The sequence below is a fragment of the Papio anubis genome, chromosome 17 (assembly GCF_008728515.1).
Source record: "Papio anubis isolate 15944 chromosome 17, Panubis1.0, whole genome shotgun sequence".
NCBI lineage: Eukaryota > Metazoa > Chordata > Mammalia > Primates > Cercopithecidae > Papio > Papio anubis.
The window spans coordinates 28,206,306-28,220,979 of NC_044992.1; the positions used below are offsets into that span (position 1 = coordinate 28,206,306).

The following is a 14,674-nucleotide window of genomic DNA, read 5'->3' on the forward strand; positions in this document are numbered from 1 at the left end:
GTGACAGAGCAAGATTCTGTCTCAAAAAAATGAAAAATGACCTGAGTCGGTTTTCTTTAGCTAAAAAAGGTAGAAAAAATTACCCCATTCTGCTCTCCTAAACACAGTTTGTGGTCGCAGATAATTTTACCACTTAATTTTCAAGGAACAAGGTTACTTAGCAGAGAAAATTAAACCCAGATTAAATAACGCTTAGAGACATAAGTCCAATTGCTTACCTGATGAAGTTCCTCAGAGACTGACTTTCACAAACGTAGAGAATTCTGTGTGCTTCACAGTGAAACACATTCCTGATCTTCTCCATGATCTTCATGGCCATGATGGTCTTCCCTGAGCCAGGTAAGCCGTGGACAAACAATTCTCTGTTCTTGCGGAGGCTTCTAGAGAATATCTCATACTGCTGGGCTGTGAGCAGATTTAAAACCTCACAGCTGAGCTGGTCACTCAAGAGAGATCTGAAGCCGAGCAAGACAATCACGAGGGACTGCAGCAGGGCTTCCATGTGCCGGGTGCCTCCAAGTCTATAGGACGCTGGGTAATCCATCGGAGACACTGCAGCCTCCAAGGCCTCTGCGCTGCTCTCAGGACTCAGGCAGAGGACCTTGGCCCTGACACACACCTTCCTGGTGTAGCCCCCCCAGGTTCACCAGGTTCTGCTTCCAAGTAAGAGCAGTGCAAGTGCAGTAGTCCTGGCCCTGCCAGGGCTGTTCTGAGCTATCAGCAGAGCATCACAGATGACTCCTGGCTTCTCCTGCAAATTCAGGTCCACAGCCCAGCTTCTAGAGAGGATCATAATTCCCCAGGAGAAAGGTTGTGTTTGCTTATTTATTAACTCCTCTAATCCTTCATGCCGTGAGGACAGCTCCTTCCAGAGGGATTCCAGAGTACATCGCAAATGTCCTGGTGGCACTAGATGTGAAAAGAATGATAAATTAGGGGAAGCAGAAGAATCATACAGATTATGACAATTAGTTATAATTAATTGATTAATATATTTGATTATTAATTACAGATATTTCAAATATTCTTCTATAAACATTATGTTACAATTATAAAGGAAAAGAAGTTTTGAAATATCTGGTAAGCCTCATCTAAACCCATGTGTTTATTATACCTTTGACCTTGGGAAATTCCCTAACCTCTCTGAGACTTTGCTCTCTCATTTGTAAAATAAAACTAAGAATAGCACATTTCCTATGGAGAGGAATAAATGAAGTAACATAAAGTGTCTGGCTCATTGCAGCTGCTTGAAAAAGATGAGTCCTGTTCCCCATCCTACTCTCAAAGTGTATGAATCTCCAAATGTCCCTGAACGGTCCCCACTGATGGGGGTAGCAGGAGCCTTCCCAGGAAGAAGGTACTCATTAGCACGATATTTGCAGAGAAGAGGGAGTCATGTAAAAAGCTTTTATTGGCAGTTAATTGACTGCAGTCCTCGACTGGGAGACCCTTGAAGCCATCTTTCCTGAAACATTCTTGCATCATATACAGATCAATCTGAGGCTCCCCCCATTACAAAAGGTCTTCTCTTTGTTATGGGCAAACAAGGAACAATTACGTGACATGAGAATATACTTGTGCTACAGAGTTATAAACTTATTTTAGGCTTGGTACGGTGACTCACTCTTGTAATCCTAGCACTTTGAGAGGCCAAGATGGGTGATCACTTGAGCCCAGGAGTTCAAGACCAGCCTGGGCATCATGGTGAAACCCTGTCTCTAGAAAAAAATACAAAAATGAGCTAGACGTAATGGTGCATGCCTATAGTCCCAGCTCCTCAGGAGGCTGAGGTGGGAGGATTGCTTGAGCCCAGGAGGCAGAGGTTGCAGTGAGCTGAGATTATGCCACTGCACTCCAGCCTAGGAGATAGAGCAAGACCTTGCCTTGAAAAAAAAAAAAAAATTATTTCAATGATCATGAGGTCCAAAGGGAGAAAAACAAGAATGTTTTTATCCTGTTGTGGCAGTGTCAGAATACAAACCAGAATCAAGATTTGTAAGTGGTAATCTCAAATGAAATTACCCAAATTTTATTGGTAATTGTTTATTGTTCATTGTTGCTGGTGCTTTCTCGTTCATACCAGGCGTTCACACAACTTGATTATGCCTGCAACCTGGATGACAGTGAGTAGGAGATGGTATCTATTATGAGACTCATCCAGATTTTAGAGATGTTAAGAAGTTGGGGGAGATAAATAAAACCCCCATCTCCCTGGGACAGAGCACCTGGGGGAAGAGGGGGCTGTGGGTGCAGTGTCAGAAGACTTAAGTGTACCTGCCTGACAGCTCTGAAGAGAGCAGCGGATCTACTAGCACAGCGTTCGAGCTTGCTAAGGGTCAGATGGCCTCCAGGGAGGATGGCCTCCCTGGCCGCTGTGTATCCTGACTGGGAGACACCTCCCAGTAGGGGCCAACAAAAACCTCATACAGGAAAACTCTGGCTGGCATCTGGCATGTGCCCCTCTGGGATGAAGTTTCCAAAGGAATGAACAGGCAGCCCCCACTGGTGACACCCAGGCAAACAGGGTCTGGAGTAGACCTCCAGCAAAATCCAGCAGACCTGCAGCAGAGAGGCCTGACTGTTAGAAGGAAAACTAACAAGCAGAAAGGAACAACACATCCACTCAGTGACCCCATCCAAAAGTCACCAACATCAAAGACAAAAGATAGATAAATCCATGAAGATGGGGAGAAACCAGCGCAAAAAGCCTGAAAATTCCAAAAACCAAAATGCCTCTTCTCCTCCAGAGGATCACAACTCCTCGCCAGCAAGAGAAGAAAACTGGGCAGAGAATGAGTTTGATGAATTGACAGACGTAGGCTTCAGAAGGTGGGTAATAACAAACTCCTCCGAGCTAAAGGAGCATGTTCTAACCCAACACAAGGAAGCTAAGAACTTGAAAAAAGGTAAGACGAATTGCTAACTAGAATAGCCAGTTTAGAGAAGAACATAAATGACCTGACGGAGCTGAAAAACACAGCACGAGAACTTCGTGAAGCATACGCAAGTATCAATAGCCGAATCGATCCAGCAAAAGAAAGGATATCAGAGATTAAAGATCAACTTAATGAAATGAAGCAAGAAGACAAGATTAGAGTAAGACTCTGTCTCAAAAAAAAAAAAAAAAGAGGAAGGTCTTTGGGGCTACTTGATTCAGACCTACCACCCCAGGCCCCGACTTTCTTCAGTACCAATAACCCCAGTTATAGACAAAATTTGTTTGAGACAGTCATTATCCTTCTTCTAAGGGAAGCACTGACAACGTTGAATCTGAAGCCAAATTATTGCCAATCAATTCTAACAATTAATGCACTAAGAACATCTCTATTCTTTTCTTTTGAACTCTGTCACCCAGGCTGGAGCACAGTAATGCAATCTTGGCTCAGTGTAACTTCTGCCTCCTGGGTTCAAGCAATTCTTGTGTCTCAGCTACCTGGATAGCTGGGATTACAGGCATATGCCACCATGCCTGGCTAATTTTTGTATTTTTAATAGAGACAGGGTTTCACCATGTTGGCCAGGCTGATCTCAAACTCCTGACCTCAAGTGATCTGCCCGCCTTGGCCTCCCAAAGTGCAGGAATTACAGGTACTTTGGCCTGTAATTTTGGTGCAAGATTGCGCCATTGCATTCCAGCCTGGGAGACAAAAGCGAAATTCTGTCTCATATAATAATAATAATAATTTTAGAACATAATCCATGCCAAATACCAAAGCACTCCTACTCCCATCTTCCCATTTCCTGCCTTCCCAGTCTCACCCTTCTCACTTACTACAGACGCTTTTTTAAAGTTTCTTGCCTATGCTTCCAAAATTTCTTTACTCAAATACAAACAAATATTTTCTCCTTTCTTATACAGTAAGTACCTACTTTTTCGACAGTGAATTTTCAGCCGTCTTGGACTGAGAGACCCTTAGAGCTACCTGTCCTGAAGCAGAATTCTTGCATCACTTACAGATCAGTATGAGGCTCCCTCCATTACACAAATCTTCTGCTTGCCACAGGCAAACAAAGAACAATTACATGACATGAGAATAACTTAGCAATATACGTTGGACACCTTTCCATATCAATACACAAAGCACTTCCTTATTCTTTTTTTTTTTTTTTTAACATCTAACATGCTATTTTATGGACGTATTATATTCAACTAGTCCCTATTGATGGACACTTAGGATTTTTCCCCCAATCTTTTGCTGTTATGAATAACCTTGTATATTTGGTATGTATGCAGGCATATGTGTGTGCGTGTGTGTGTGTGTGTGTGTGTGTATTATATAAAATTATATGTAAGTCCTAAAGGGTAAATGTATTTTTTAATTCCAATAGATACTGCCAAATTGTCTTGCACTCCAATAAAAAGATAGCCTCCCCCAGTGTTTGCAAATGCAGACACATACTCTGGAATTGTGTTTTTTACATGTTCTTGGGCAGTTTTGGCAGAAAACTGTTTAAACTCTACAAATTGAAATACAGGAAACGGCAAGATTTCACCATATACCAGATGGTCTTTTTAGAAAACTGAGTCAGCAGGATCCAAGTTATTGAGGTCTTGATGTATAACCTCGAGACTTTTACCAGAAGATTCTTTCCCCAAGATTTTTGCATTCCTTTTCTTGGTTTTTAGGGAATAGAACGCCTTTCTTGAATCCATGAAAAGCACAGAGGTCCCAGATCTACAGTATAGTGAAGATCTCAGGCTGCAACTGTGGGGCTTGAAGGAACTGTCTTCCGGGAAAGGATCACTACTCCAACGTTTAACAAAAATGTTATAAGACCTTCCTTGTTGCTTGGGCTCGACAAAGGCTTGCAAATCTGAAGACTGAATAAGCTCTCTCAGAGACTGTACTAAATCCAGTCCCATCTCCATGAGACACTCATCTTTCTTGGCCATCTGAATCACTCCTTCCCCTGAGTTTAAGAAACTTCATGCGACCCATATAACTCACACCCTTTCTTGGTCTTTCTGAGTTTTCTGCAATTTTTTACTATTTACTTCTCCAACAGTCATTTCTCCTACATGGATGAATAAGCCTGGGTAAGATAATTCTACCATCAAAGATGATTTATGTTCATTCCGCAAATAAAACGATTAAAACACGAATCTCAGCTAGGCGTTGTGGCTCACACCTATAATTCCAGCACTTTGTGAGGCCAAGGCAGGCAGATCACTTGAGGTCAGGAGTTCAAGACCAGCCTGGCCAACATGGTAAAACCCTGTCTCCAAGAAAAATACAAAAATTAGCTGGGCGTGGTGGTGGGCGCCTGTAGTCCTAGCTACTCAGGAGGCTGAGGAGGAGAATTGCTTGAACCAAGGAGGAGAAGATTACAGTGAGCTGAGATCGCGCCACTGCACTGCAGCCTGGTAGATTTTGGCTGGGCACAGTGGCTCACACCTGTAATACTAGCACTTTGGGAGGCCAAGGCAGGCAGATCACTTGAGGTCAGGAGTTCGAGACCAGCCTGGCCAACAGGGTGAAACCTCGTCTCTACTAAAAATACAAAAATTAGCCAGGCGTGGTGAATTAGCTGGGCGTGGTGGTGGGCGCCTGTAATCCCAGCTACTTGGGAGGCTGAGGCAGGAGAATTGCTTGAACCTGGGAGGTGGAGGTTGCAGTGAGCCAACATCATGCCAGTACACTCCAGCCTGGGCAACAGACGGAAACTTTCTCTCAAAAAAAAAAAAAAAGAAGTAGACTGTAGGTAAACACAAAATGCATTTATTAATTTATGCAAAAATATTTACTGAGTTCCTGCTAAGTGCTGGGGGCTGGAGATTCAGCAGCAAATCAAGGGTGGACATACCCCCCACCTCTCAGAGCTTATAGTCTGGAGGAAATACGGTTGAATAAAACAACTGTAGTAATGCACAATAAGTACTCTGAAAGGGGAAGCACTTAGTAGCAACCATCAACCTAATATGAATACGGAAACCTTCCAGGAGAAAAAGGCATCTAAGCTAAGATCTAAATTAGCCCAGTAAAGGAATCGATGATTAGGAGAAGGAATTAAAGCAATGAAATCAGAGTGAATAGTATGTGAGAAGGCCTGAAATCAGCAAAGAAAATAGTGTATTAAAGCAATAAAGAAATACTCAGGCCAGTGCAATGGCTCTCGCCTTCAATCCTAGCACTTTGGGAGGCCAAGGCAGGAGGATCATTTGAGCCAAGGAGTTTGAGACTAGCCTGGACAACATAATAAGACTCCATCTCTAAAAAGTAAAAATTAAAAAATTAGTCAGGAGTGGTGGTGAACATCTGTAGTCCCAGCTACTCAGGAGGCTGAGGCGGGAGGATCATGTGAGCCTGTGATTGCACCACTGCATTCCAGTCTAGGTGACAGAGAAAGACCCTGTCTTAACAGAAAAGAACGACAGACAGACAGAGAAGAAAGAGGAAAGAAAGAAAGAAGGAAGGAAGGAAAAGAAGGAAGGAAGGAAGGAAGGAAGGAAGGAAGGAAGGAAGGAAGGAGAGAAAGAAAGAAAAAGAAAGAAAGAAGGAAAGAAAAGAAAGAAAGAAAAGAAGAAAGAAAGAAAGAAAAGAAAGAAAGAAAGAAAGAAAAAGAAAGAAAGAAAGAAAGAAAGAAAGAAAGAAAGAAAGAAAGAAAGAAAGAAAGAAAGAAAGAAAGAAAGAAAGAAAGAAAAAGAGGAAGGAAGGAAAGAAAGGAAGGAAGGAAAGAAAGAGAGAAAAGAAAGAAAGAAAAGGAAAGGAGAGAGAGAGAGAAGGGAGGGAGGGAGGGAAATGCTCAGTCCGGCCAGAACTTAAGAGTGATGGGGGGCCAGGCACGGTGGCTCACATCTGTAATCCCAGCACTTTGGGAGGCTGAGGCAGGCAGATCACCTGAGGTCAGGAGTTAGAGACCAGCCTGGCCAACATGGCAAAACCCTGTTTCTACTAAAAATATAAAAAATTAGCCAGGTGTGGTAGTGGGCTTCTGTAATCCCAGCTACTCGGGAGGCTGGGGCAGGAGAATCGCTTGAACCCGAAAGGTAGAGGTTGCAGTAAGCTGAGACTGTGCCACCGCACTCCAGACTGGGTGACAGAGTGAGACACTGTCTCAAGAAAAAAAAAGAGCAATAGGGGGCGGGTGGTGACGTGACAGATGGTGAAAGAGGAGGCTAGGGAATTAGAAAAGGGCCACTACTTACAAAAGTGGAAAACCAAAGAAGAGTTTTAAGGATGGGAGTGGCATGAACACACAGAAGTTTTTTAAAAACACGTGATGGACGAAAAACAGACCTGCGGTTGCCAAGGGTTATGAGAAGGGGGAGGATACGATTACAAAGGAGTAGCACAAATAAGTTATTTATGGTTATAGAACTGTTCTGTATCCTGACAACATCGCAAGACTTAACAGCTCTAAAAAATGTGTTAGGGCCAGGTGCAGCGGCTCACGCCTGTAATCACAGCACTTTGGGAGGCCGAGGCAGGCGGACCTCTCACAAGGTCAGGAGTTGGAGATCAGCCTGATCAACATGGTGAAACACCATCTCTACTGAAAATACGAAAATTAGCCAAGCGTGGTGGCGCGTGCCTGTAGTCCCAGCTACCCAGGAGGCTGAGGCAGGAGAATCACTTGATCCTGGGAGGTGGAGGTTGCAGTGAGCCGAGATCGTGCCACTGCACTCCATCCTGGGTGACAGAGTGAGACTCTGTCTCAAAAAAAAAAAAAAAAAAAAAAAAAAAAAAGAAAAGAAAAGAAAAAGAAAAAAAGTGTTAAAACTCATAGAACTGTACATCAAAAAAGTTAATTTTACCGTATTCTAATTTTTTAAGGGGTAGAGGCACATTATTAATCCAGGGTGGAGAACCAATTAAAGAGGAGGAAACCAGTAGGGAGGTTCTGCAGTAATCCTGTGAGTATGATGGTGGCCGGGGCCTGAGTGGTAGCAGTGGGGATGAAAAGAATTGAGCACATCTGGGAGATATTTAGAAATGGTGCTGTGACTGGCTAGATAGAAATAGGGAGAAAGGGTTAAAATTTGCCAATAAGTGATATCACTTATTGGCAAAATATCAATGATTATTGAAAGTGGGTAATTCACTAATAAGTATAAGTGGGATAAGTGGGAATTCACTATCCCATTCTCTCTACTTTTGTGCATATTTTTAAAGTTTCCATAAGTTATCAAACTGACCTCATCTATTAAATTTGGGTGGCAGACACATTGGTGTTTATTACATTGTTCTCTTTAATTCTTTGTAAGTTTGAAATAATTCATAACATTAAAAAAATAAAAGGGAGGGTTGGTGGTGGCGGCTTGGGGAGGTGCTCGCTCTGCGCTCTGTGGGTCTCCCTCTCTCGCACGCTTCCCCGGCTCCCTTCGTTCCCCCGCCCCCTCCCCCGTCACCTGCGTGCCTAGTGTGTGCGAGGGAGGCGGAGGGCGTCGGGGGTCGGGGGAGGCGTTCCGGTCCCGAGAGACCCGCGGAGGGAGGCGGAGATTGTGAGGGACGCCGGAAGCCATGGACGTCGAGAGGCTCCAGGAGGCGCTGAGAGATTTTGAGAAGAGGCGGGGAAAGGAAGTTTGTCCTGTCCTGGATCAGTTTGTCACGTAGCCAAGACTGGAAAAACAATGATTTAGGGGTCCCAATTTAAAGGCTATTTTATTTTCAAACTGGAGAAAGTGATGGATGATTTCAGAACTTCAGCTCCTGAGCCAAGAGGTCCTCCCAACCCTAATGTCCAATATATTGCCTTTGACAAAATGAAGGAAAGAATACTGAAAATTGTCGCTGGATTTAATGGTATCCCTTTTACTGTTCAGCGACTGTGTGAATTGTTAACAGATCCAAGGAGAAACTATACAGGAACAGACAAATTTCTTAGAGGAGTAGAAAAGAATGTGATGGTTATTAGCTGTGTTTATCCTTCTTCAGAGAAAAACAATTCCAATAGTTTAAATCGAATGAATGGTGTTATGTTTCCTGGAAATTCACCAAGCTATACTGAGAGGTCTAATATAAATGGGCCTGGGACACCCAGGCCACTTAATCGATCAAAGATTTCTTTGTCAGCCCCCGTGACAAGAAATGGCTTGCCTGAGAGCACAGACAGCAAAGAGGCAAGTTTGCAGTAAAATGAGGAGAAAAATCACAGTGACTCTTTGACATCTGAATCAGAAGTTTCCTCAGTGAGCCCTTTGAAAAATAAACATCCAGATGAATATGCTGTGGAAGCTGAGGGGCATGAGGTAAAAAGACTCAAGTTTGACAAAGAAGGTGAAGTCGGAGAAACAGCCAGTCAAACGACTTCCAGCGAAATTTCTTCAGTTATGGTAGAAAAAACAGAAGCATCATCATCTCAGGATAAAGACAAAGAAAGCCCTTGTACCCAGCAGCACTGTACAGAAGAGGATGAAGAAGAGGATGAAGAGGAAGAAGAGTCTTTTATGTCATCAAGACAAATGATCCCAGAAAGAAAAAAATCAAGAAAAAGAATCTGATGATGCCTTAACTGTGAACGAAGAGACTTCTGAGGAAAATGATCAAATGGAGGAATCTGATGTGTCTCAAGCTGAGAAAGATTTACTACATTCGGAAGGTAGTGAAAATGAAGGCCTTGAAAGTAGTGGTTCTTCTGACTGCCGTGAAACAGAAGAATTAGTAGGATCCAATTCCAGTAAAACTGGGGAGATTCTTTCAGAATCATCCATGGAAAATGATGACGAAGCCACAGAAGTTACTGATGAACCAATGGAACAAGACTAACTATTTAGAAACATTTAGATGCAGTATTTTACATACAGTTCTGGTTTTAACACTATATAAAACTTTTATGGAATAAAGTGGACCTTTAGTTTTACAAAAGAAGCAGGTTGTAAAATGAAGTACTTTATGGATAATTCCTGAAAGAGTTGTACATGTAAGAACTGTGAACATCAGCTCCTCTGGGTCCGCTTACCTTCCCACTGACTTTTCTTTCTTTCTTTCCTTCTTTCTTTCTTTCTTTCTTTCTTTCTTTCTTTCTTTCTTTCTTTCTTTCTTTCTTTCTTTTCTTGGTCTGGGCAAATCAGTGGTTTGTGTATAGATTTTTTTTAAATTTAGGATTAAAGTTTTGAAACTGGAAGGTAATTATAATTTTGAAAACTTTTTTGAGATTATCACATTTAGTTTATACATATGCAAGAAGCTTTTTGTCTCTTTCTGATAGCTCTAGCAGTTTTCATATTTTGGTCATAGTTTCAACATTTTAACATGTGAATTATAGGGTTTCATGCTGGTTTCCAGATTTTATTGTTTGGCTACATACAATGGAACTTTAAGTCATATGTACATACATTATATGTATATATATAATTGATCTAAGGGGGGAATGTTATATTTTTCTGTTTCTATAAGAGATGAAAACAGTGGATACTACTTTTTCTATTGGTAATGATTGAGTTCACCTCTTTCAGAAGACATTTTCTTTCTCTTCTGAGTAACTGAAATAAAATCTGGTCCTTATGCTGTAATCCCAGCACTTTGGGAGGCCAAGGCGGGCTGATCATGAGGTCAGGAGATCGAGACCATCCTGGCTAATACAGTGAAACCCCGTCTCTATGAAAAATAAAAAAAATTAGCTGGGCGTGGTGGCAGACACCTGTAGTCCCAGCTACTCGGGAGGCTGAGGCAGGAGAACGGCGTGAACTCAGGAGATGGAGCTTGCAGTGAGCCAAGATGGTGCCACTGCACTTCAGCCTGGGCGACAGAGCAAGACTCTGTCTCAAAAAAAAAAAAATCTGGCCCTTGTGAAACCCTGGAAATCTTGAGTCTGTTGAATGGAATGTGTTAAACACATTCCAAGAAAGCTGTTCAAACTCAAATTCTTTTGTATACTTCTGAGGTGCCTGAGAAAAAGACTTCATTATTTATGAGAAAATATGCTTTATCTTGGAAATTGTGTTCAAATGTTAGCTAACTATTTTGTTTGTTTGTTTGTTTTTTGTTTTGTTTTGTTTTGTTTTTGAGACGGAGTCTCGCTCTGTCATCCAGGCTGGAGTGTAGTGGCCGGATCTCAGCTCACTGCAAGCTCCGCCTCGCGGGTTCTCGCCATTCTCCTGCCTCAGCCTCCCGAGTAGCTGGGACTACAGGCGCCCGCCACCTAGCCCGGCTAGTTTTTTGTATTTTTTAGTAGAGACGGGGTTTCACCGGGTTAGCCAGGATGGTCTTGATCTCCTGACCTCGTGATCCGCCCGTCTCGGCCTCCCAAAGTGCTGGGATTACAGGCTTGAGCCACCGCGCCCGGCCCAGCTTACTATTTTGTAGAATGAATGTTTATGAAGCTGATATGAGACCGTGTCAGAAGAACCAAGCAGGTTCCTTGATCTTTTGCTTGCTTTCTGAACATCGTGAATATTACACATGTCTTTCTAAATTATTCTAGTGTATGCAAATGTCAATGGTATGAAACACCACTGTACTGGAAGAATTAACATATTACTTTAGTATGTACCTGAACTAAATGACTGAAGCTTTAGGGGTGCATAGAAACCACCATAATTTGTATGACATTTTGAGGTGAATTAAATATTTTTGACCATGCTTCTTTGACAGCCAGTGTTATATTTTTCAGATCAACACAAAGCACAATGATTACTCTAAATTCAATATTTTCAAATTTACATATTTAAAGTCATGGAAGCTGCAACTTCCCTGTCAAAATTACTGGCTGCCAAATTTATACCTGTTTCTTCAGCTGTACCTTTTGATATTTAGAGTTTTAAAATTTCTGTAAAGTAGATTTTGTAGAATGTAATGTGTTCACTGCCTTTGTGAAGTGGTATATCATTGTATAATTTCTGTGTATAAACTGAATGCTTGGGCTTTCAATACAATATTCAAATAAAGCAATAAATATTAATGTTATTTAAAATTTTTTAAAAACCTTTACCTCCAAAAAAATTTGAAGGGGAGTGGGACATAGGCACTTAGAATATTGGTAAGAAAGTAGTTAAACTCTTTGGGAGGCCAAGGCAGGTGGATCACGAGGTCAAGAGATCAAGACTATCCTGGCCAACATGGTGAAACACCGTCTCTACTAAAAATACAAAAAATTAGCCGGGCATGGTGGCAAGCTCCTGTAGTCCCAGCTACTCGGGAGGCTGACTCAGGAGAATCACTTGAACCCGGGAGGTGGAGGTTGCAGTGAGCCAAGATTGCGCCACTGCACTCCAGCGTGGTGACAGAGCAAGACTCCCGCTCTTTTTCAAAAAAAAGAAAGAAGGAAGGAAGGGAGGGAAGGAAGGAGGGAGGGAGGGGAGGGGTAGGAGGGAGAGAGAGAGAGAGAGAAGAAAGAAGGAGAGAGAGAGAGAGAGAAAGAAAGGAAAGAAAGAAAGAAAAGAAAGAAAGAGAAAGAAAGAAAGAAAGAAAGAAAGAAAGAAAGAAAGAAAGAAAGATAGAAAGAAAGAAAGAAAGAGAAAGAAAGAAAGAAAGAAAGAAAGAAAGAAAGAAAGAAAGAAAGAAAGAAAGAAAGAAAGAAAGAAGGAAAGAAAGAAAGAAAGAAAATAGAAAGAAGAGAGAAGTTAAACTTTTGGACTATACATTCTTAGGTGGATAGTGGGGGAAATGAAGATGGTCAAGGGAGGTGGTAAATCTGACAAATGAAGTAAAAGGAAGATCAATGATTCTTAGTCTTTTTTATTTCAAAGAACTTGTATTTGAGAGTGGTTGTGCAAATCAATAAAACTTAGCCGTGCTGTAGTGAGAAGGGGGCTCTTAAGACTCACGGAATTGTGCCACAACCTGCACAGTCACTTTCTCTTTTGCTTGACTATGCATTTGTGCATGCCATGAAAACATTTCATTATTTGATTCAGTCGTGCAGGAAACATTCAATGAAAGCTCACACTAAACACAGTGCTGTGAGAGATACAAAGAATCTGCCTGCTGGGGACAAATGGTTTAGGTCACATCAAATTGCCATGACATGGCTTAAACATATGTGGAGAAAAATCCATAGCCCCAAATGCCTATATTGGTTAAAGAGAAAGATAAAAGTAGAGTGAATTGTATCAACATTTACAGAACTTAGAAAAAGAACTAGATAACAGAGGAATACAAAATAAAGGGAATAATAAGTGTAAGGGCAGGAGGAAATTGAAAAATCAGAAAGCAATTTATTTGATTAATTAATAAGATTAAAAGTTTTGTTTTTCCTTGTTTTGCTTTTTTGTCTGGTTTTCCATCTTTTTAGACAACTCACTAATGTCTTTATTTTTTTCACTAGCATCTTTATTTTTTTAAAAAATGAACAAATAAAATGGTGGTTGATGCAGGTGTGAAAAGGAAATAGACTTCTAAGCAGGAAATTATGTAGAAGGTGAAATCTTTCACAATCTTACTCATATGTCTGATATGCTCCTTGTAATAAAACTTACAACTGTCTTCTTCTATATTTTATGACCATTAAAACAACCTTGTCAGATTATTTATGCAAAGTGCCATTTGTGACATATAAGCTTTAAAGTTTTAATGTTTATTCCTATGGACATATTCTTTCAAGTATAGCATGCCATTGGTTTCCTTGGATAAAATTTTCATATTGGCAGCTCTCTTCTTTTATTTTATTTATTTATTTATTTATTTTTGAGATAGAGTTTCGCTCTTGTTGCCCAGGCTGGAGTGCAGTGGAGCGATCTCGGTTCACTGCAACCTCCATCTCCCAGGTTCCAGTGAGTCTCCTGCCTTAGCCTCCCAAGTAGCTGGAATTACAGGTGCCCACCACCATGCCTGGCTAATATTTATTTATTTATTTATTTATTTATTTATTTATTTTTAGTAGAGACGGGGTTTCATCATGTTGGCCAGGATCCTCGTGAAATCCTGACCTCAGGTGATCTACTCACCTCGGCCTCCCAAAGTGCTAGCATTATAGGTGTGAGCCACCGGGTCCGGTCTGGCAACTCTCTTCTATATCTAAAATTATTTTGTATGAAATAGAAAATAATAGAAATAGAAATAGAAAAGTCTGAATTATTTTGTATGAAATAGAAACCTCAATAATTGCTCATCTTTTCTTCTCCCTTTAAGACCTAAAGAAAAAAATCAATACACAGAAAACTCTAGTAGATTTATTCCTCTAAAGTAATACCTGAGAAAGATTTGTTTCCATCAAAATATGTATTAAGAAATTTGATGTAATCCCAGCACTTTGGGAGGCCGAGACGGGTGGATCACGAGGTCAGGAGATCGAGACCATCCCAACATGGGCTAACACGGTGAAACCCCGTCTCCACTAAAAAATACAAAAAACTAGCCGGGCTAGGTGGTGGGTGCCTGTAGTCCCAGCTACTCGGGAGGCTGAGGCAGGAGAATGGCGTGAACCCGGGAGTGGAGCTTGCATTGAGCGGAGATTGCGCCACTGCACTCCAGCCTGGGTGACAGAGCGAGACTCTGTCTCAAAAAAAATAATAATAAAATTAAATTAAACGAAAAAAAGAAAAAAAAACACAAGACTGAGAATTTAAATAATAACTAATAATGCAACCAAGAAAAGAAAACACGGCCGGGCGTGGTGACTCACGCCTGTAATCCCAGCACTTTGCGAGGCCGAGGCGGGCGGATCACATGGGCAGGAGAGTAAGACCACCCTGGTTAACACGATGAAACCCCGTCTCTACTAAAAATACAAAAAAATTAGCCGGGCATGGTGGTGGGTGCCTGTAGTCCCAGCTACTCGGGAGGCTGAGGCAGGA

General features: G+C 41.6%; 1 protein-coding gene and 2 pseudogenes across 1 annotated transcript in view; 1 reads left to right on the plus strand and 2 right to left on the minus strand.

The window, feature by feature from the left end:
* The window catches only part of SLFN12L (schlafen family member 12 like), a 59,897-nt gene that overhangs the window by 39,441 nt on the left and 5,782 nt on the right, over positions 1-14,674 (minus strand). The window contains exon 2 of the mRNA XM_021928936.2: positions 219-909. Coding sequence (XP_021784628.2) covers positions 219-544 — 326 coding nt within the window. The 5' untranslated portion in view covers positions 545-909. The remainder of the gene's footprint in view (positions 1-218; positions 910-14,674) is intronic.
* LOC103878736 lies at positions 3,501-8,464 on the minus strand (annotated as a pseudogene).
* Positions 8,448-9,793, plus strand: LOC103878734 (annotated as a pseudogene).